Here is a 22,342-nt window from a genome sequence, read left to right as displayed (position 1 = left end):
TGGGCTCATTCTTAATGTGGTGAGGATTATCATCTGGACTAGTTACATGCTTGTGCTGCAGGCTCTCCTTCCTCCCCAACCTCAGTGTTACGTGTTTCACACATTGTATCTCTTAAAGGAGGCAGTAGCACCTTTGACAATTAGAAGATGGGGTAGAGTCCGGTCGAATCTTGTGATGTTTTAGGTCAGCTGTCAGTGATAGTAACCAGATCTATGGCAAATCTTTCCCTCCCTCTCCCCAGGGTGCCTGCTCAGCCCTTTGCATGCCAGTGAAGCTGATATGATCCAAATTAACTTTTTCATCTGTTTACATTTATTTTCTGAGTCATGAGAGGTCCTCAGGAGCCACAGAATTAAATGTTGTTTTCCTTTCTAACACTTTTTGTATGGTATAAAAAATGTATTTTTTTATTGTTGCGTGGGATCAGATGCTGGTTTTTTCCATGTTAACATGCTGCTGGGTATGCAGCGCATCATGGGAATAACACGGAGCTGCACAGTCAGCAGAGGAGTGCTCATTATTTTGATGTCTGCTGTAAAATGGTGGCTCCTGCTCTAAATTACTTGGTGAGGTAATTGCTCCTCTTCCAACACGTTTTCCTTTCTCTGCGTATGAGGTCTTCCAACAAGATAGGGAAGTACAAGGTATTTTTTGGGCCAGGTTGCATTCGACTTCTGGCTGGATCCTTTAGTTTCAGTGATATATGAAGGACAGCTGGGGTGGTAGTTAGAAGCAGAGATGTAAAATCCTGGGACTCACTGCTGGCAAAGCAGCAGGATTGTTGTCAGTCTCTGAATTACACTGCTGTGACTGCTATTTTATGCTTTTAATGTAAACAGCATCTTTTTGGTAGCGTGGCTGATGGCCAGTGTTGACCAAGGGATGCTGCTGCTTTTTCAGAAGCAGAAAGGTAAGACGGTGGGACCAGATGATTGATCCACCTATTCAAGGGGCAGGTGCTCTTCCTTGAAATGCTGCCTGGAAAGAGGTTTTGCTGTTTTACAGTTCAATACTTCACTTTGGAGCCATTTCATGCCACAGAGCAGGAGTATGAGAGAGAATTTCATTAATATGAAGCTGGCCATCCCAAGAAGGCAGCTTGGGGGCTGCCTGGGTCTCTTCTCTTGGCTATGAGGACCAGGGAGGAAATAGCAGGAGCTCTGGCTTGCAATAGAAAACTCACTCTGAGTGTGCTGCAGGGCCCTTCCTGCGCATAGCAAAGACCCGGCTGTTCTCCTTCAAAGGTCTGAAAGCAGCTGAAATGAGACTGCAGGGGAATTTAGCGGTTTCATCCAAGACTGCATCTGCAGACCTTGCTGAGTTGTCGCATACCCTTGCACGCTCCCTGCTGTGCCTGAGCCATGACAGGGCCGAGCCATTTGGTGCCCAGCTTGTACCTTGAGCTGGGCCAGGATCCAGGTATGAAGAGTGTCTTCTTGCGCAGTCCAAGAGGCACCTTTGACAGCACGTGACGCGTTGTGACTGCGGTTTGGTTACCATCATCTTTTAAAACATGGTCCGTGGGTGCCACTAAAGGCAGAGATTACTCTCTTTTTGTATAGTGTTAATTAAAGCTTTTACCTGGAAAGGAAATGCCATGGTGCAGCTCAGTTAGCCAGGGCAGACTAGCTTGTGTCTGTCATTCAGGATAACCCTTTGGCTGCTGTTTGTGAAGGTGTCTTTTTGGCTTCTTTTCACTCAGAGTAGGTGTATTTGTTCTTTGAAGCCTTCTCCATATACTGTGTGAGCAGCAAATATCTTAGGTCTTTTGAATCTAGGTAGGATACGCAGTGGAAGCTGCTACAAAAGATCATTTTGGAGTCTGGCTGCGGGTTTCATGGCCCTATAAATTTGATCCTGAATAAATGTGTTTATATGTGATTTTGATTTTCTGCTGAGTATTAGGTACCCCCTGAAATTATCTTTTAAAACCAAGAAATTTAGAGGTGAGAGCATAGCTTAAGTCCTACTTATAAACCCCAAGCTTTTATCACTGTAATAGTAAAAATAGTCCCCAGTACATGAATGACAAGCAGATGATAGCTGAGTAAATGAATGGGTTTTCTGTTACATCCTAAACTTGATTTCTAGCCGATTTTATTTGTGCCAGAGATGGCCAAGCTGTGTACATCTGTTAGCATCCCACTGAGAGGCCAGTGGAGCTGCTCGCACCCAAGAAATGCCTGAATAAATGCACTGTTGAAACTAAGGGAGGGAATTGTGGGGAGTAAAGACAGATTGTCACGTACTGTTTCTCAATCAGGTGCCGGTTGAGCTTTGGGTTTGGTGATCTTAAGATTTTTTTCTCTTTTAAGGTGCAATATTAAAAGATTTAAAACCCAGTGGGGTCTTCAAGCAAATTATTTTCTTCCCGAGTATGAGCACCCAAGAGTCAGAAGCCCCAGGAGAGGTGAAAGCAAAGCATGAGCTAGCTATGTTCTGCACCTCTGTGGAAAGCAGAGCACCTTGTTACTTTTTTCACAGGTGTTTTTGCTTGTTTGGAAAGTAACTGGAGCTGTGCTCATGAATATTTGAAGCTGAAAGGTGCCTGTTGAGGGCTGGAGGGAAGTAGGGCCAAGGAAGGGCAGGCGGTGTGGGAGCCAGAGGGGCAGAACAGGGAGCGGCCCTGGCCCTGTGTGGTTGTCTCATCTCTCTTATGGTAGTAGACTTCTTATGGGGATGAATGTGCTCTGAAATATTTATTTCCCTGTTTAAATATTCATTGCTGCAAAGGCCGTGCAGCCTGATGGCAGCAGTGGAGCCTCAAGGGACACGGGCCACAGCAGTCCCTGGCATTTCCTTTCGGTAATATGATAAAAATATATTTAAAAAAAATAAATAAATTGGGCATTCCCCCACTGCAAGATTGACAGGAGCACTCAGGCGTATGTCCCAGTGTTTCCTCTTCGTGCCAGAGACTTGTATTTGCTCTCAGGCTCGTATGCTGGGGTGCTGCTCTTGGTTGCCAGATGCTAATGCTTTTTTTTCCAGGCCTGTATCCTGGAGTGAGTGGCTTTGTTTAGCCTGACACTGTGAGTGTGAAAGGGGATGTACAGAAGGGCAAACCGACTGGCTTGAAAGGGTTTAAGTTTTTTATAGCCTGTCTTTTTGTCTTTCTGTAGGTGAGCAAGGAGAGGGGAGAAAAAGGACCTTTAATGCGTTTGGCTGTGGAAGGTGGTGGAGATGTGCTGAGAATTACAGAGGGGTAAACTTCTCGGGAACTCAAGTAGTAATATATTAAGGGAGCTGCAGATGCTGACAGACATGCTCTGACATGAGATGCTCTTATATCAATTTAGCTTTTAAGGTTTATTGATTTAGCTTCAGTAAAATAGAGCAGTTTAAAAGTAGGACTGCCAGTGCTACACAGTAGTTTAATGTGAATATTTTGCATGTTGCTGTTGTTAAACCTGCACATGCTTTATGTGTCCCAGGGCATTGATGTGGTGGTGACAAGGGAGAACAGCATGTTTCCAACGGTACTGCTGAGTGTGGGGGCTGCAGGAGCTGCTTTAGCCAGGAAGAGGCACTTGAAAGGTGGTCAGATGTGCTGCTGACCTCAAGCTTTACCTATGAGCTGTGCAGGTGGCCTATGCAGGAAAGAAGTCTGTACTGGTTCGTGGTTACAGCAGGAATGTGGTAAACATATATTAGCTGGAAGGCCTGGGGAAAAGAGGCTTTAAAAGGATTTTGTAACAATGGGAAAATCTTTCCTGAAATGCTCGACAAATTCACTGTGTACGAACCAGCTTTATGCTGGCTTATGTGGGGATGCTCTAGAAGTTAAGTGAAGCAGGTAGTGGAAATAGCATATGCTAAATGTCCATGTAGCCTCTTGTTCTGGGATGAAGTGGCATTTCAGGTGCATTTCAAAGTTGCACTTAATGTAGCATAACTGTGGGCTGCTGTGAGAAGAACAGTCCCCCTCATCTCTGTGCCCTGGCCATATGCTCAGCCTCCTCACCGCTTTGGGCATTGTGCTTAAGCAGATATAAAGCGAGACAGTTGAGTTTATGACCAAACAGATGACTATTGTTTGGATTAATTTTCTGGCAGTGGCTGTGGCGTGACTGGGGAGGGGAAGCACAGCCCCTGATTCCAAGGGCAGTTCGTAGTTTGTCATATTAGTGGTACATGAAACTGCACCTATACTTTTCAATAGCTTGTTCCTCTCTGTGAGGTGAGGTCATTATGCTTATAAATGTGTATGTTGCTTAATTTAATCAGCTTTAATTTATGTGCATTGACTTCCACCAGCCCTTGCTAGCTTTCCAGGATATTGTCCTATAGATCTGGCTTTAGATTGTCTCTTCTGGCTGTACCTGCATTGTAGGCCATTATGGCTCACTCACTTTCCTCTGTTTTGGGTGACATAATGTTTTCAGCGCAAAGACAGGAAAAGATGGAAAAGACTGAGTCCTTCTCACCAACTGACTTAATGACTGTCATTTAGAAATCAGTAAACAAAATGAAATGGTGTCTTTCACCAAAGCTCAATTTATCAGACTCAGCTTTTGTCTATCAGTTTTCTTGATTACTTTTTTCATTAGATTAAATATTATTAGCATCTGCTTTATTTTCCTCACAATTAATATGCTTTAATAAAATAATCAGTTACCACTTTTTTTTTAATGATAAGCAAAATAAATTGGGCTTTTCAAGGTTTACAGTGTGCAGCCATGTGGCTCTTTCCAATCTTGGGGTCATTTCTGTAACTATTTCATGTTCCCTTTTGAATTTTTTCATTCCATTTTTAAATTTTGCATATTGAAACATGTGTCTCATTTTTCATCTGGCCAAGGCCACATACCTGAGTAGCAATGCTTCCCACTCCCTCAGGTTGGTAATATATCTGAAAGCTGTAGTCACTCTCTGTACCAGGCTGCTGCACTGATGAGTTGCTTCTCCATGCTTTCCAGGACACACAATGGAGGCTTCTTTGAAAATGGAAAACTACTCTTGGAACAAATGACTAGCAAGAGATAGGAGAATGCTGGAATGGAAAGTAACTGTGGGAAGAAATCTGTGTTTCTAAACCATCAAATTTCTGTTCTGAAACGTGTGCCAAGTCAGTCGCAGACTTCCTCCGCCCTGCACCCTGAGAGCAGCTTGATATAATGTTGTTGCTGCGTGACTGAGTCCTGGTACTCAAGTCACAGATGGGTCCCGTTTGCCTCATCTCATCTCCTGTCTTCTGTACTGAATTCTGAGCATACCCATGATAGGCCAGTGGCAGTGAAAATGTGACAGGGCTGAGATGTTTAGCTGCTTGCACGAAAAAAACCCCAGAGCCTCAAGAGGAGCTCTGGTTTTGTGTTTAAATATGCTGCATACGTCTCGTTCTCCACCTTTGCTTCAGAGTCACGTCTGAACATGCGGCTCCTCGCTATGGTTTCTGCCAGCTCTGCAGTTCTTTCTTTCCGAGGCATTCAGTGCTCTCCAATTGATTCCAGATGTGTTCTCCCTTTCCCGGCGCTTTCTCCCTTCTTCCTCCTCCTGCCCTGGCAGCAGAGGCAGGGCTGCTTTTTTCGTGTGTGGTGCTGGAGTTAGTGCAGGCAGGGGGGAAGACTTCCCTGCTGTCCACTGAAATCTGGGGAATTGAAGGGGCCAGCGTAAGTGAAAGCTGCCTGACAGGGCTTTGAGATTTGTCCTTCCTCCAGGAGCCAAGTCAGCTCAGAGCAGCTCCTCTGTACAGCTCACTACTTCCTTCAGCTCATTGCCTTCACAGCAGGAGAAAGAAGGACAGGAAAGCCTGATACCAAAAGTGATCTTCAAAATCCTTCCTAGAAGAGTGCTGGAAATATAGAGAGATCTGGAAGAGTCTGTTGCAGATAGCTGTGTCACATGGCGAGGGTTTTGAGAAATCCTTGTCACTAAAGTAGATACAAATCTTTCTTAAGGGCTGAGTGAGCTTCATGAGGATTTAGACATTCAGGGAAGTCATCTGAATTCTTGAGGTTGCAGGAATAACTCTCCACACTCACTGAGATTTGGTGATATATTTGCAGGTGCAGGGCAGTAGTCCATTCGCAGAGCAGAGACGTGATGAAAAATTGCTTATCTGTCCAACCTTGATTTGGGTTGGGGAAGCAGGTACTGGTTTTCTAAAATATGTCAGTTGGAGAGTTACCCTTTTCCTTGAAACAAAGCTGCTTGAAGTGAGCAATCTGATTGCAGATTTAGCTGAGGAGACACTTAACTGTGACACTACCTTGCCAGCATGGTTAAGAGATACCATGGGACCAGGTGGTATTTTCTTCCCTGTTGTATTTCCATGTTCTGTAGCCCTTCTTTTTCAAAGGAGCACCGGGAACCACTGTTTAGCTGTCTGGAGTAAGGCAGAGAACCAGCACAGGCAGATCCTCTGTGCCATCTAAAGTATCACCCAGATATCCTGCTGCAACCGTGGTCCTCTCCTGAAAAGCAGTTACCCATTCCTTCCCCACCACTGGCCTCTGGTTTCTGCTGCTTCCCTGAGAGAGGATCCACAGTCATGCAGTGGAGAGTGTGATTGGTTTGCTAATCTGCTGAATAGCTGATGGCAGCTAGCTTGGATTAAACATACGTGACACATCTGCAGCACACTGTTCCTTAGCTGTGACTCATTTCAATTCTGGTCCCAGAGAAGGAACTTAGCTGTCTTTGCCTGACAGAGGAGTAATCTCCTTCATGTGGGACATGCTTCTGCCACCCTGGGTGCCCGCTGGATTAACGGAGGACTCGATTTGGTAGTATTTTGAGACATTATTTTCATGCTGATTTGTTGAAAGCTAGGTGTCTTATGGAATTTTTTTTTTTTTTCCCCAAGAATGTTTGACTGTGAGTGCTAAGCAGAAAATAGTCACTTGGAATGTTGCAAAGCTGGAAAGAACACAACCAGGGTAGGTGCTAAAGGACAAAACTGGACCAAAAAATTGAGCCTGAGCTTTTCTCTTAGTTGCTGGCTTTGTTGCTGAGGATGTATCCATCCTGGTGACTTCTTCCTTTGTTCTCCACCCTTACCCCCTTCTCCCCAGGAATTCTCAGAGGTAGTTTAATTCCTAATATGGAATGCAAACAGATGTTGGGACCCTGATGTCTCTCGAAGCACAGTTCTCTAATCAACCCCAGAGAGCGTGAATGGATTGAAAGCATTTGTTGGGATGCTTTTGTGCCAGTAACGTTTAAATTTTTTTTTTTTTTTTCTGAGTGGAGAATAATGTAGATTTCAGGAGCAGAAATCAGTGCTTTTTAAAATCTGAAAGGTATGTTTCAGGCTGGTAAGTAGATGTGGCCCTGGGCCTTATTAATGTTGCGTAACTTTAAAGCTTTGGATGTATCCAACAGGAAGCCTCTTTGCAGGTTGCCTGAGGGCTTCTTACCAAGTGTGCATGCATTCAGCACTGAGAGACTGTGTTTGTTCATAGGGGTAGAGCAAAAGTTGGCCATTACTGGATGTGATGATAGCATGGGGATGAGTGAGTGCTTCCTGTGTATAACAGTAAGATAAGGCTATAATTTTCTTTCATCCTTTCCTAAAAAAGGGGGGCTTGAACTTCTTTTCCATAAAGTTCTTAAATACATTAAAAAAAACCCAAAAAGGCCAGCTGCTTTATTTTACAGAACACTTTTTGGTGGCCTGGAATGATAGAGTGTGTATTGGAAGATAACTTGTTCTTCCCTTGCTTTAAATATCTAGGAAGGGCAAGATTAGATATCTAGTGCAAGTTTGCACCAGGAAGTTGAAGGAGACATGCCTTTAAATGGTTAGTTAGGTGCAAGTGTGAGTGCAGGCATCTCTTCTTAGATTTTTTTTTACTGGTGCAAGATTAGCTCATGGAGGCTTAACCCAGTGCAAAAGGCATTTCCTGAGTGATTACATCCGACTTAAATTAAAAAAAGTGTACTCATGAACTCAACATCTCTTTATTTTAACAAACTACCATAAAATTCAGCAGATGTTTCCAGAACTACCTAGATTAAGAGTTTGCCTTTGGGAGGATTCAGGAGGAATTGCTCTTCTGCCCATGAGAGTAGAGTCAAAATCCAACATCCTTTTCTATTACCACAGTGTGTTATAGATCAAATGAAGATCAAGCTCCAAATGTGCAGATGAAATACAGAACCTCTTATTACTGTGATCCTCTTCAAGGTGCTTTTATGATCAACCCACACCAAGAAAGAGTGTTGATTTTATCAGACACTGTCCCAGACACACAGGCATGTCAGTCCTGCTCTCTGGAGTTACAGAAATGCCTTTGTAGTGTGGAGAGTGGGTGTCAGGTTAGGGTCACATACCCCTCTGAATCCAGGAACGGGTTTGTACAAAGATGAAGGATATGAGATGGTTATATCCTTTGTATATATCACCCCCAGATTTCCTTTCTGTAGGCATTTTACCCACTCTTCCAATTCAGAAGCTAATCTGTAATGAAATAGCCACAATGGAGAAAGTGTTACTGCATTTTGGGATAGAGACCCTGTATCATGTTGGTGGGCATGTGCAGGGTTGGCATGGCCAAGTCACTGTTTAGAGGTGTCTGGCGTGTTGGAAAGCCATCACTTCATCGTTCTATATATCTACATCACTTTGTCTCGTGTTTGAGTATCTTCATGGCCCTAAAGAGCGAAAGCACAGTTTAAAAAACCCCAGCGTAGGTTCTGTGTGCAGTGAGAGCCACCAGTGTAGGTTGGAATTTATCTCTGGCGTAATGAATGTCCCAGCCTGTGTTTTTTTTCTGCACGGGGTAATCCTGCAGTTCCTGGTGCTCGTGGGGAGCATGGTTGGCAATGCTTTGTATCCATTCCCATTTAAGAAGAAAGCGTTTGTTGATACATTTATTACCAGCGAGCAAATTGTGGGATTGCCTGTGGAGAGGGTTAATGCATGCTGGAGACTGTGGCTCCCTGGCAGCCTGAGCTCATCCAAGTGCTGGTGCCCATAGCCCTTCCCTCCCCAGCTTCTCCACCCCCTGTCCTTTCTGGCTCTGGTTCACCTCCAGCTCCTTGCCAAGCTGTTTCAGCTCTCTTAACTGGGAACAAAACTAACCTGGCAATAAAAAGTGAGTAATTTTTTTTTCCTGGGTTATGTGCTGAAAGGGCTCAGTGGTGAGCAGACTGGCAGGGGAGAGAGGACACAGGAGTGCACAGCTGTGGGTGGGACGGTGGCAGATCCAGCCAGAGGCCCTCTGAAGCTGCAGCTGAGAACTGGGGAGACTCTTTTGGAAGGGGCTGGGAAAGAGACCCTGCTAGAGCAGGTTTTTTTGTTGATCTGTGAGAAGAGGGGGAAAACGCAGCCCACAATTAATTAATTAATCGTAATTAATTAATTATTCTCCTGCTCCTAAGCAGCAGCCTCGTATGGTAAGCCCTTTCTCTCTTATCTGTGTACTGCCAGGGAGCAGCGCTTTGCATGTGTGATGTTTGCATCCCTGACAGGAGGCTGTGACCTGGGTTCTAGGAGGGACAGCACGGTCCCCGCATTCCCTCACTCAGAAGGATCCCTTTCTTACAGACAGCTGAGGGTGGGCAGTGGCTCCAGGTTCCTGCCAGGCTCTTCAGATCCCAGCTCTAAACATTTTTGCTGTTTACAGAAGGGATTAGGTTAGTGCAGAGAGCAAACAGTTGTAGCCTGGAACTCTTGGTCTTCACAAACAGGTTAATTGCCTCCGTTAGCTGCAAGTCAGTTGCTTCAAGGATTCATAAAATTGGTTCAGTGAAGACATATGTATTAGAATCCCCATTCCACTAATAGGCTTATACTCACATCTATCCCAGTGATTTGGGGGTTAGCAGAGTTCAAAGGCATTTTTAAGAGATTGATGTTTATATGCCATACCATTTCCCTGAGTATTTCTATGTTGCTGATGACTCACAGTAGGGTTATGGATAGCACAGACCAGTTACCTTGTGGCAGTTTGCCACAACTATACAGAAATTGTACTGGTTTTGCTTTACCTGGAGTATAATTTTTATTTGGCTGGTTAGGCTTTACTATCTATGCATGTTATGGCATAGCAATACAGAAGAGATCTGAAGCTGCATTACTGTAAGGCTCTTTTCATATCCCTCTACTTACACCCATTTCTCTAATGAGGAAAACAAAACGACTCCTTCACAGAACAGACTGATCTTTGACAGTTTTATGGAAGCAGGAGGCCTTTGTGTGCATTTCTGGTGTTTGCTCTTGGCGCTCCAGTGCCGTGATCTTGGATCACCACCTGCTGTCTGCTGAAAGAATTCGTCCTGTGTCACATCTGCTGAACCACGTTGCTCCTTGTTGAGTTGTTGTCCCCAGCACCCTCCCTTCTGCAAGGTACCACCACGTGCAGTTACTCATCAGTTACTCATCGTTTCTCCGCTTAGCTTGGAGCTGCAAAGTTCATTAATTAACTTAAAGCTGCATAAGCTCTTAGAAAAGTGTCCCCATGAGGGATTTTTCACTGCTTTAGCTAATTTTTTTTTTAAACAAAATGTGGGATGGGTTTGTGCTGATCAGTGTAGGCAAAGCCCTGACTTAAGGAAGAAAATTGGCACCTGCAAGGACATGACTGGACCTTTGTAGGGCTGAGAATAGGGGCGTGAAAGCAGAGCCCAGATGGGTAACCATATCCTTCTTGTGCCCTGAGGGCTTGGGTGCTCATGAATCAGATGCCAACATTTTGCAAGGGGGCAGCTGCTTTGAATTCCTACCTGCTGTGAATAAATTATTTCTGTGGGAACAGAGCAACAGAAGGAATAGAAAACACAGGAATTATTGCTTTTCTTTGAGCTATAGGTTAACGTAAATTGTACTGAAGTGTTTTTTTTGTGGTTTTGTTTTGTGGGTTTTTTTGGTTCTCTTTTTTAAGTAGTGTGTGTTTATTACACTGTTTCACTTGCACTGAACAGCCTTTCCCAGTTTGAGCATGGGATGGCAGCTATCATGGTTGGTGCATGGCAGCAGAAACTAGCAGAACTGATCAGTTAATCTGGAACTGCCAAAATTATTCCTGCAACCAAATGTCCCTCACACTCACCTCCTGGAGACTGCCAGCCTGATGCATTGTGGCCAAGAGAGGTGTCTGTCTTCATCTGAACATTGATTAAAATTTACTTCATACCATCACAGAAGTTTAAGGTGGTAGTGGTTTTTGTGGGGAGCTGCACCCAGGTTTTCCTAGTCCTGTGGTGGCATCCTTGTGTAAGTTTGGGAGTGGTGACTGCTCTTGGACATGCCTATCTGGATTTCTTGTTGCATCTGAGTAAATTTTAAAGATATTTTGGTGAGCTAAAACAGGCAGTACTGGCAATGCAGTGAGGTATGTCAAGACTGAATAGACAAAGGCTTCCCTTTACCCAGAAATCTGTGGGTTTCTTCATGCTCTCTGTACCTCCTGAGACATGCGAGAAGCAACACCCCGACTGCAGAATTTTACGTGGTGGTTTAGAAGTAAGGAAGGGAGTTCAGGTTCTATGTTTGAAGATTAACAGGATTTTTGTGTGTGTGCGTGTGTGTTCTGTGTTAGCTCTTGAAAATATGAAGTGTTGTGTAAATGTTGAAATTTGGTAGAATAACAGAAGAGGTAGAGTCTCCTCTGGGTTTGGAGGATATCAGTATGCTGTGAAACCTGCAGAGATCTCATCAGGAGTCCTTTTCTGTTGACGCTAGTGGAAACAGGGAAAAAAGTAATTCTAAAGCATCAAAGGAAATTAAAATTACCAAAAAAAATCAGACGGGAAATATGTCCATAATCATATCAAGAGAGAAATAATTTGAGATACAGATACTTCATGGGATGATGAAACTTGGACAAATATAATAATGATAGATCTCCAGATAACCCGAGACATTAAATAAAGGATGCATTTGTAATAAAAGATACGATTTTTGCATGTTAGTGTGATTTGAGGAGTGGGGGAGTGACAATGGTATTAAAAACATTTTATTCTGCACCAGAAATCCTTCTTTGAAAAATCTTAGTAAGGTCAGAGAGAAGTAATAAATAAAGTTACCAAGATGTTTTGGCTTGAGAGGTGTGATTAAACTGAAAACAAATATGTATTATCAAAATGCCACAAGCAGCAGAGGAGAGAGTAAGCATTTTTCATCCTTCAAACATTTGTAGATAATTGAAGAAGGGAGAGAAATTTTTTAAAAGGTTGAAATGCATTTAAACTGGAAGGAGCAGTATTAACTGAGGGGTAAAAACATTGAAAATAAGATTATATAAGGTTCATGGGCTGGCATTTTAAACAGTCTAAGAGTGAGGTTGAACAGAATGCTGGACTATGTCCTGTGGGGAGCAGCCCTGCACTGTTGACAGGATGGCAGAATAGGTTTTGTTTGGGGTTTAATCAGCATTCACTTCCTCTGACCTGGGATGCTGCTGGCTTGGAAATCTAGCTTGTGGTAAGAAGACTGGAAATAGTTTCTGTTCCTCCATTTTTCCTGTGGAAAAATTTTTCATTGCAAAGAAAAAGTCAGTTTCCTATTTAGCTCCTATTTGAAATGTAAGAAGGGGCGGGGGGGAACAGACAATGTGGGCTGTACAGAAGAACGCAGACCGTCAAATACAATGAAATTCTGTAAACAGAAGAGCTTGGCAAGGAAAACAGCATGTGGACAGAATGGAGCTGTCATGTCAGGGGATAAACAGTCTGAGCAGGTGAGCAGTAGGATTGCTGATACCTGGTTTGCAGTGGGAATGGCCATCGTTCCGCCTGTCCTGCCTCCTTTAGAACTCCCTCTGCAGATCTTGGTGATGGGTTAGGTCGAGCCAGAAGTGGCTTGCTTTGAAGCTGAGAATAGCAAAGGAATGAGCAGAACTAGAGGGCTGGTGGAGCTGCCCTCCTTTTCTGAGGGGGAAACAAGAATCCTGTCCTGCTTTCAGAAAATGTGCTTGGTGCGTGAAAAGCCTCCGCAGAGCTGCGAGCACACGACGCAGGGCTGCAACTGCTTGGGGGAGTGCGTGCAAGGAGCTGAGCCATGGCTGGCATGCCCGCCTGAATTTTTCTTTCTCAGATAAGGCTGCGGAGTTCCTGCAGGCAGCAAGGCTGGACTTGAAACCGTCCGTTCTTCAGCACGGGCCAAGGCTGCAGCTCGGCTCTGCTAAGTGGTATTGAATGCCCTTCCCTCTCCTTCTCCCCAGCTGCGGGAGCGCATGGCCACGTGGCCCCCAGGGGAGGCAGGCCAGATAGACTAATGTCAGAGCAAATTTGGGATTCAGCCAGTGTCTGAATGACCCGGTGCTGGCTGGAGGTGCACTGCGTTTATCATTGTTTCCTCTGCCCGGAAGGGAAAGCTGCAGGTAGGCTGATAAAGGGACTGAAAGGTTTGTCCAGCTTCTTTGGAGGTCCGTCGGCCCCTGCATGCTCTCTGCTGAAAGGCTGCTTGGTAATTCCCACTCTGCCTTTCCTATCCACGGGATAAGGTCTGTTTCGCTTTTACTCCATTGATTTAAGCATGCTGGTGTCAGAATAGCCTCGAGCACCTCTAGGCTTTGTGGGGGAGGACCCAGGGCTGGAACAGCAGCCAAAATTTAAAATCAGGATTAGTCTGTTGACACGCACATAAATCAAACAGCCCTCCTATCATAAATCTTTTCTGTGGATTTTTTTTTCTGCTGCGGCGGTGAAAGCAGTAGGAGCAGTGCAGCAGCCTGGGCTTCCCAGGGCTGGGCTTCAATGTCAAGGCTGTTCTCCTTCACCCCGGGTGGCTGAATGCAGCTCCCCCCTTGGTGAGATCCCTGCAGAGGCTGCAGGGCTGCATGCTATTTTGTTTCCTTCTTGTGGCTTTCTGACATGGTGGGGTAGCATTTTTTATTGTATTCTGGGGGTATCTTTTGCATGGTCAGTTCTTTTTTTCCGAGTCATCTGATTGGTGTTAGCTACATCTAAGACAGTGCTAAAAGCTTCTAAAAAGTCCACTATGCAAGAGGTCTCTATGGGATACCCTAAGCTGAGGGAGGAGTGGGTAATTAATGCCTTGTGTGATTGTAGAGATGCTCAGGATTGGGAAAGTGACTGTGCGGCTGGCTTGGGATCTCAGCTTGTTTCTCTATAGCTCTTTGGTGTCTTGTGCATGACTAGCAAGAAACAAATGGGATATTCTAGCAACAGATATCTGTACTCTGTATGCAGTGCTGCCAGGGCAAAGGAGGGAGCTTCTGCACGGGTGGATTTTAAAAATCGTACTTTTTATCACTGTAACATAACAGAGAGGTGTGCTCCGAACCACACGATGTGCTTGCCTGTGAGCAGTGAGGGTCAGGCTGGGGGAGATGGACCCAGTTATGGTACTTTCAGGGATGTTGAGAAACCCTGTTCTTCTGTGTTTCCTTCTCTGTTCCAATCTGTGAGTGCCTCTTCCCTCTTCTGCAATAACACCTTACTGTGTGTAAAGCTTTGTGTGAGATCACAGGGGTATGCAGTCTGCAAACCCTGTAATTTGTTTGCTATATGCCACCCAGTAGCAAGAAAATTGCCCTGAAAAGATTAAGAAAACAGTGTCATGGCTCAGAGGAGCAAGGCATGCGCTTTTTGATAGGAGAGATAATAGAAGTCTGTGTAATACTATGGTGACGGTGGGTGGGATATTCACATGAACGTGTGCGTTGTTTCTCAGGCTGATGTTTTGATCTATCTTCTGTAGTATAAAGCTGTTTTCTCCCTTTTCCTTTCTTAAGGGTAACCAGGAGCCATCTGCAACTCCTGATGCAATGGTGCAGCCATTCACCACAATCCCATTTCCACCACCCCCACAGAATGGGATTCCCACAGAGTATGGGGTGCCACACACTCAGGACTATGCAGGCCAGACCAGCGAGCACAATCTGACGCTCTACGGAAGCACGCAGCCGCATGGAGAGCAGAGCACGAACACGGCCAGCACGCAGAACGGATCTCTTGCAGTAAGTGCGCAAGGGTGCCCAGCCAGAACGGCACAATGCTTTGGGGAAGAGCAGCCACTGATTAGATTGCTGTTTCTCAAATGTGCAGCAAACCAGCAGTAGACTTGAAAGGAGACAACTCTAAACAAAGCGTGGCTTCTGACCTTCCATTACTGGATTTCCCCTTTTGCATGTTCCCCTTGTAAATTGGTGCCTGCAGAGAGCAGTAGTACTTGAAATCATGATCATGGTGGTTTTACCATGGTGGCGTTGTCCAAAGACAGTCTCTTACAAAAGTGTTAATTACTTTGTGTTAATTGACGAATGGTTCAAATAGATGTGATGGAGGCAAAATCTGGAGGGTTGATAGTACAAAGAATTAGGGTGAGCAAATGCATTTTAGGTGTAATCCCAATGTGGTTTTGTTTTCAGAAAGCTAACAGAGTAGAAAATTACTTTTCTTTGACTTTCTGAAGACAGCAGGGAGCTTCAGGAAGCAATGATAGGAGATGAGCTCTCAGCTACTGGTCGTCCATTTGCCAAACCAAGATTTTCATCATCTTATGTATTTTCTTTCTTCTTTCCATGGCCTGGAAGTGGCACTGGGCAACATGCTGGCAGATTATCCCAGGAAAAGCTTTATCCACCCCTTAAGCCACTTGTTAAGACTTAACTTCCTAATAAAGAGCCTTATGGTGAGAGCCTTCAGCGCTCAGGGGCGGATTTAATCTGTTAATGCTTTCAGTTTTACTTGTAGTTGGTGTTTGGCTTGTAGAGATTATTTTTTTCCCCTGGTAAGTACTAAATGAATTCATTGCCAACAGTTGGAAGAACTGATAGTTAGTGCCAGCTCAAGTGTTCATGGTTCCTGATGTGTGCTTCTGCGGTGGGGAGTGGCTGCATGGTTGGCGCCATTGGTCATGACTTCGATAAGATATCTGTGATTTCTTCCTGGGAATGCCACCACTTCGGCATCTTAATGAAGAAAAAGAGTACAAACTCCACAAGGCACATTGGTAGTGTGTAAAAGGAACTTAGGGTGCCTTGCTTGGCAAAAAGAAGTAGGTAAGGAAAGACCAGGCAGGAAATAAAACTTAGAGCTGATGCAGTGTGCAGAAATGCAAGTCATTGTTTTAGCACCAGATTGTCCAATAGCATTCCAACACATAAGACTTGGGTTGCTCATCTCCAGCAAACAACTGTCTCAGGCACTGGATGAGGAAGCTGGAAATAGGGAATAAAAGACAGGGCAGTGGCTTTCCCTGTGTGTTTTTGCTGTTCCCATCCTTGTCCAGAGCTTAAGAACATTTCTTTCTAATGGAAGTGATGTGAGCCTTGACCTTGGATGTAAGCTCTTGCCAGCCTTCCTGCTCTTCTTCCATATTAGGAGCCATCTCTGTTGCTCTGCAGGGCCAAGCTCTGTGTTTCATCAACTAAAGCTGGCTCCAAGGAGCCCACAGCCTGTGGCTAGCCTGCGAGGAGGGACTGGGAGCCCATCTGTGCAGGAGGCAGTGTTGCTGGGAGACTGCTGGTAGGCAGTGGTTGTTGCCAGGAGTCTGTGGGGGGAGCCTGGCTGGCAGGGGGATATCCAAGAAGCAGACTGAATAACACACAGTGCTTGTACTGGCTGTTGGAAACAGGTGTGCATGTCTGGAGTGACCGTTTGATGTGGTTAAAGACGTACAAGCTGAGCATACAGAGTCAGGCTTGTGGCCATAGCTGGCTGGGAAAGGGTAAGGGCATGCACAATGGCCTTGCTGAGGCTGCTATGCCTGGGACTGATCAAACCCAGAGGATCCCAGATGGTGGCACATGAAGAAACCTGTGGGAGCAGGGGTAAAAGTGCCTCAATGAGGGGCTTTTCACATGCCGGTTTTCACATCCGCTGCATCCTGGATCTTCCAAGTCTCTTTATCTTCCTATCTAGGACTCCTCTATGAATTTATTTTGATTCTGTGTGCTGCCTTAGGATGTAATTCCTCGTAACTTTTCTTCTCCTCAGTATACTGATTAATGATGTAGGACCTAGGGGGAGCAAGAAGGCTCAGTAGTTACTCAGGTTAAAGAATGCTATTAAAATACAGCAGAACAGGTTGGTTATTTAATCTCAAACATCTACAGCTAATATTAAACATTTTATCCATCCCATATGCTGGCCATTGCTTGTTTGACACACAAGTTCAGTCCATGTGGACTAGACTGTTACGCTTTAAGGCAACTTCTCCTTTAACCATTTTGCCGTCTTGCTCAAACAGCATTGCTAACTTTAATCTTGCAAAAAGCCATCATGGGTGAGATATGAGCCTTCCCTCCGGTTTTTGTGACTGACAAGCACAGCTGCTGTCACATGTGTGAAGGCGATACCCCAGACTCAACAGCCAGTGGATTTTTTAGCTACTGACTTGAAGCCTGTGCTCCCATGGGATGATTCAGACATTCCTTCAGCTGGACAGATAAGTTCCCTGCTTGGTTTTAAGAACAAGGCCTGTGATTGGTCATATTGGCAGGACAGAGGGAGACAGCAAAAGGTGTGGTCAGATGGTGGGGATTTCCTGCTTTTCAGGCTGATAGCCTTTAGGATAATTGCAAAAGTAACAAAGAACGTGGGGGTAGCTTAAAGGTTGCTCAAGGAAAGGGGGCTTGATCTCCTTGGTAGGATGTTACACAGCAATGTAATGTGGTCTGTAACAGGGTCCTTAAGATGCAGGGTGGGAGCACCTTTTCATAGAAACTTGGCTAGTTAGCTAGAATGATTTGAGATTAGTGGTGGTGTCTGAGTTAATAGACAGTGGTCTGGGAGCCTGAGGTCAAAGATCAGTAGTGAACTTATGTAAAATAAACTTTGGGAGTCGAAGTCCAGGCCTTCCTACGAAATCTAAAACCCTGAACAAAGGGGAATGACTGGTTGGTGTCATGAGCTGAGGATGGGTTTGGTTATGGAGGTCTGAATGTAGTGGAAGGCATTCAGAGGTCTCCGGATTGGGGTATGGAAAAGAAATTGGCACAGTAGTTTGTGTAATACAAACAGCTTCATATTTTGGAATCTCTATTTTGGGATCAAGTCTCATCTGTGGGGCTTTGTTTCTTGCCTGGCATGTGCCAGGAAGATCTCTTGGTCTTCATATCCAAGCATCTGTCCTTTCTCTTGATACTGTCCCAAAGCACAGCTGAAAGACCTGGATTAAAAATAGGCTGAGGTTTAGGACCATATTTGGCCTACTTGGTCTGCCTGTTGCAGCCCTTCTCTTAAACAGTTGACGCTCAGCATTTCAATTGCAGTGCTGGGTTGCCTGGTTTCTTCTGCCTTCCCCCTTCTTGGTTTACCTTAGTGCTCTTATCCCTAATGGAAACACCCAGCACAGTTAGCTGCAAGGGGAGATGCTAATTAGGCTGCAGTACTCCTGGCAGCTGAGCTGATCTAAGAGATTCACTGCTGTCAGAAAGGAGAGATCTGACTTAAGTGCAAACTCCCACTCCTTTTTACTGTCTCTGGCATTCCTTACGTGAGCCACTTTAATTCACTGACCTGGCAGAAAGCTGTCCAATTCTTTTGCTGGGTTAATGAATTAGAGCAGCTCTTGGAGGGATCCAGCAAATGCTGTTGTTGCAAGGTAAGCGTGTGGAGAGCATGGCCAGAAGCCGAGAGCAATTGTCAGCTCTCTGCATCTCCTGGTACTCTACCCGCAGAGGGAAGATTAATCATCTGCTGAACTAAAAAGGCTTGCTTGATAGTAAATGCAATGCACTTAATACTGCAAGCTGATTATTCAACTTGTTTCTCTTGTTAATGTCAGAGGGAAGAATTTGTATGTCTGTATAAATTATGGAATGCAGCTGGAGGTATAGAAGTAGAGGAATAAGTTTATGTAAATTACTTCGCATGAAAATGGCAGGTGCTGTCGCCTTGGTGTTACGTTGCCATGAACCAGTATAAAGCATTATTTAATTACAGAGCATCGTGTCTCTGCTTCTTGATGCGCTGTACTGAAACGTATTTAACTCATCCGCTATACCATAAAGGGGTATTGACTTTCAGATTCTCAGAGAAGGCACATTTGTGGTGGGGGGCCCATATGTGTTGTGTTCAGAGGCAGGACAGGGAAGGTGCCTGGTCATCTGGCTGTGCCATGTACATCTAGCAAGGGCTTAGAAAGAAGAGATATAACGGCATCAAGGATTCCTCAACTGACTTTTGCAACACATGGACAATGTTATAATGATGACTTCCCCATGGGTATTTCTTGCCTAGACTGAATTTGCAGAATTTTCCTCTGTAATTACTTTTCATCCCCTTAATAATTAAAGCAATTGCTCATGTGAGATATTTCAGGTGAAGAATATGTTTAATGAATGTCGTCAGTTATTTTCTGATACTGCTGAGCAGGTAGACATGAGGAAGAGGTAGCTTCAAATAAGTAGTTTGCTGCTGATTGTTTGGCTACCTCAGCTTAGAAATTGCTGTCTTGAGGTTGCAAACCCCAACATTTAACATCAAGAGTTTGCTTTGAATATGAGGCAAATAGTCAGCACTTGCAGACTTGTGTTTAGTGAGGCAGATTTAAAAATGAGACATGGGAAATAAATCAGCAAGTATCGTTACATTAGAGTATATAGCTGTGGTACTTCTGTATATCTCGAAGGTTTTAGCAGATCTAGCAGAAGTACAGGGAAAGATAAAAGTGATGATGAAAGGGATGTAGCAGGTTCTTTATGCAAAGAAATGAAATCTTCACTTACAGAAAGAGCTGTCAGGAATAAAGATATATGACAACTACACAGAAGATTGGATGGTACGGCAACTAAAATATGTAGCTTTCCCATTTTCACTTACTAGGATGCATGTGGGAAATAAATGGGTGCCATGTATAAAAAAAAAGAGCAGGGTTTACTACTTATTTTTTCCATATAATGAAGAAACTAGCATTGCAGCTCTTGTGCATGGGATGTTTAGCAAGTTGAGACATCAGCTAGCCTTAGTTTGCTGGAGAAAAGTCAGCGAGCATTTGCCTTGTTCTTGCGTTCTTCCACAGATGCCACATACTTGGCTGATATTAGAAAGAAGATAATGGGCTGGATGGATCTTAAGTCTGTCACTGTGTGGCAGTTCTTTTGCCACTGTCAATGGAGTGGTCCAGAGGTGACCACTAGCTTGGGAAATTTTGCTGTCTCCTTCACCTTGTCAGGACACCCCTGTTTTGTGAGGAATGGGCTGGAGCTGCTCACAGAAGGTTTGACAATCTGACCAGCAGAGCAGGCCTTTCAGGGGGCTCCATTTCACCACTTCATTGAGAGGGAAAAGAAAAAGAAAAAAGCACTAAAGAGTACTGTTAGAAATAGCCATCTTTGGTTTGACAGTGATACTTGACACATCAGTGATGTTGTGAGCAAAGCTCCCTTTGTGCTTTCCTGTTAGGTTTGTGTTCTGTGAGGTATGTCTTTAATGAGGAAAGTGAATAAAATTACTTAAGCTTCAGTATAGATAAGTAACAAAAAATACCTATCAGAAAAAATATACCCTAAATCCACCTGCCTGTACATAAAATAGTAAAAAACCTTGTAGCAGTTAATTGGTATGTTCTTAGAATTTTTTGGTCTGTTTTTTTAGCATACAGAATATTTTGGATAATACTTCATTGTACTTGTAAGTAGCCTCCAATGTTTTTTAAATGTAACACTGCTGGCCTATCTGGAAAACCACATACATGTATATAATTGTAAAATTATATTTACTGCTGTTGAAAAGTGATAATTAGCTCTAAGGTCTTCTGTCTGCTGAACAAGTCTTTAAGGAGCTGAAGTTGCCATGGTGTTTGCTATTGGATGTGTGGGACCTCAAAGCTACTTTAGTAGATTGTGGTGGGGAAAGAGATGGATTTTGTGTCTAGGGCCTAATTTTCACTTGTTTTTCCATGCAGCCTCCTCAGTGGGTATCTGTTCATAGGTGGGTGACTGGTTGTTTTGACAAACGTTCTTTACTACAAGTTGTAGAGATTTTTCTACATTATCTGTGCTCTGCTTCATGGTGGGAAGATTGCCTTCTCTCAGTTGTAGCTTTTGGTCCTTGCTCTTCAGGCTCTTGATCCAAACAAGGTTGGATGTTTGGTTTTGGCTTTTTTTGGAATCAAGACTGATTGAGGAGCAGTGGAGTGAGCACAGCCTGTCTCCTAGATTTTGTAAGCCACCCAAATCCCCTTTTAAATATAGTTATTAGTTACAGTTTGTATTTTGTAAATATTTTCTTTGCAGTGATTTATGGCTCTTAACGTCCTCAGTGTGATTCACAACATTTTGGACTGCCTGCTTCCTGGGGGAGAAAATGGGGGGTTGTTTTTTGTTTGTCTGGAACTTGGTTCTGAAGTGGTTCCAGTTCTAGAAGCAAGTGGGAGATGGAAACAGAATGTGCTGGGTATTAATAATCTCTGTGTTGGTCTGTTGCACTGGTGCTTGTCTGGCTCAATGGGGAGGCATCCCTCAGTCTAGCCATTCAGATGGAGATCTGCTCAGAGCTCAGGTGGTGCTGGAGCCCCTGCCTCCCTGCTGCTGAGGGGAAATGCTCAGCAACTGGTTGTTCATCACCTGCATTAGGATAGAGGCCACCAGCTGAGAGGTGGGAAGGTGGTTGTAGAGTTGCCCCCAAACGTTTTGGAACACCCTTTTGTTGCCAGGTGTCCTCTTCCTTTTACGTGTGTAAGTACAGGAGTATAAGCCGTGCTTCTCTTTGCAGCTGCCTCTTGCTTAGGGTTTCCTTGCTGCTGGCAGATGTAAGGGAGGAGCTGACCTGGGGGCACAGGCAGCAAGGAGTTAAAAGTGAAGCACATGCTTTGCTGTCCTGAGCTCTGATGTGTTTCAAGTGACCTTGAGCAGAGCTCAGAGCTTGCATGTGCAAACATGAATGGCATTATCACCTGCAGCAGTATCTGTTACACAGGCTGTGCTGAGGAGGTGCAGTGAATCCAGTACTGTTCCTAAACGTGAGGCCTTTGCTGCAGCATGTCTGTATTGCCTGATGGTAGGCATTGGGACACAGGGAATGTGTATTGGTGCCCTTCCGAGCTGATTCTCTAGAGAAGGGAGAGGTCTCTTTTTTCGTTGGGAAGTGCTGACACAAGGCCAGAAGGAGCTTCAACACCTTGTGGGGAAAGAGTCAAGGTGGGGAGTGGGTGCTTGGTGAAATGAGGGCTTTCATCATCTGGCTTGGTCAGGGTAGCACTGCTGCCAGGCTGTGTTATGTGCTGCCTGAGAATAAGCTTCAGGCCCTTCCTTTCATCTCCTTCCTAATGAATTAAGCCAAGGAATAACTTTAAAAGGAAAAAAAAAAGATCTGAAGAGACTTTTTTTTTTTTTTTCATTTATGTTGTAGCTGAATGTGTGGCAGTGGACAAATGTACTGAGCTAATGTTACAGTGGTGAAAAGTTCAAGTCGTACCTTAGGGCCATGGATGATAGAGATGAGGGAGCTACAGCATGCAGAAGAAGGTATTTAATGTTAAAC

The 22,342-nt window shown here is 44.4% G+C and overlaps 1 protein-coding gene across 23 annotated transcripts in view; it reads left to right on the top strand.

The window, feature by feature from the left end:
• The window catches only part of LOC131573783 (RNA binding protein fox-1 homolog 2), a 171,194-nt gene that overhangs the window by 95,599 nt on the left and 53,253 nt on the right, over positions 1 to 22,342 (top strand). For all 23 annotated transcript variants that reach the window (XR_009276244.1, XR_009276245.1, XR_009276246.1 and 20 more), the window contains one exon: positions 14,647 to 14,871. Coding sequence is in view for 11 of the 23 variants with exons in the window: in XM_058828028.1 (XP_058684011.1) it covers positions 14,647 to 14,871 (225 nt within the window). In the remaining 12 variants the exon portion in view is untranslated. The remainder of the gene's footprint in view (positions 1 to 14,646; positions 14,872 to 22,342) is intronic.

The sequence above is a fragment of the Poecile atricapillus genome, chromosome Z (assembly GCF_030490865.1).
Source record: "Poecile atricapillus isolate bPoeAtr1 chromosome Z, bPoeAtr1.hap1, whole genome shotgun sequence".
In the NCBI taxonomy this organism is placed as follows: Eukaryota; Metazoa; Chordata; class Aves; order Passeriformes; family Paridae; genus Poecile; species Poecile atricapillus.
This window is presented reverse-complemented; position numbering and strand designations above follow the sequence as displayed.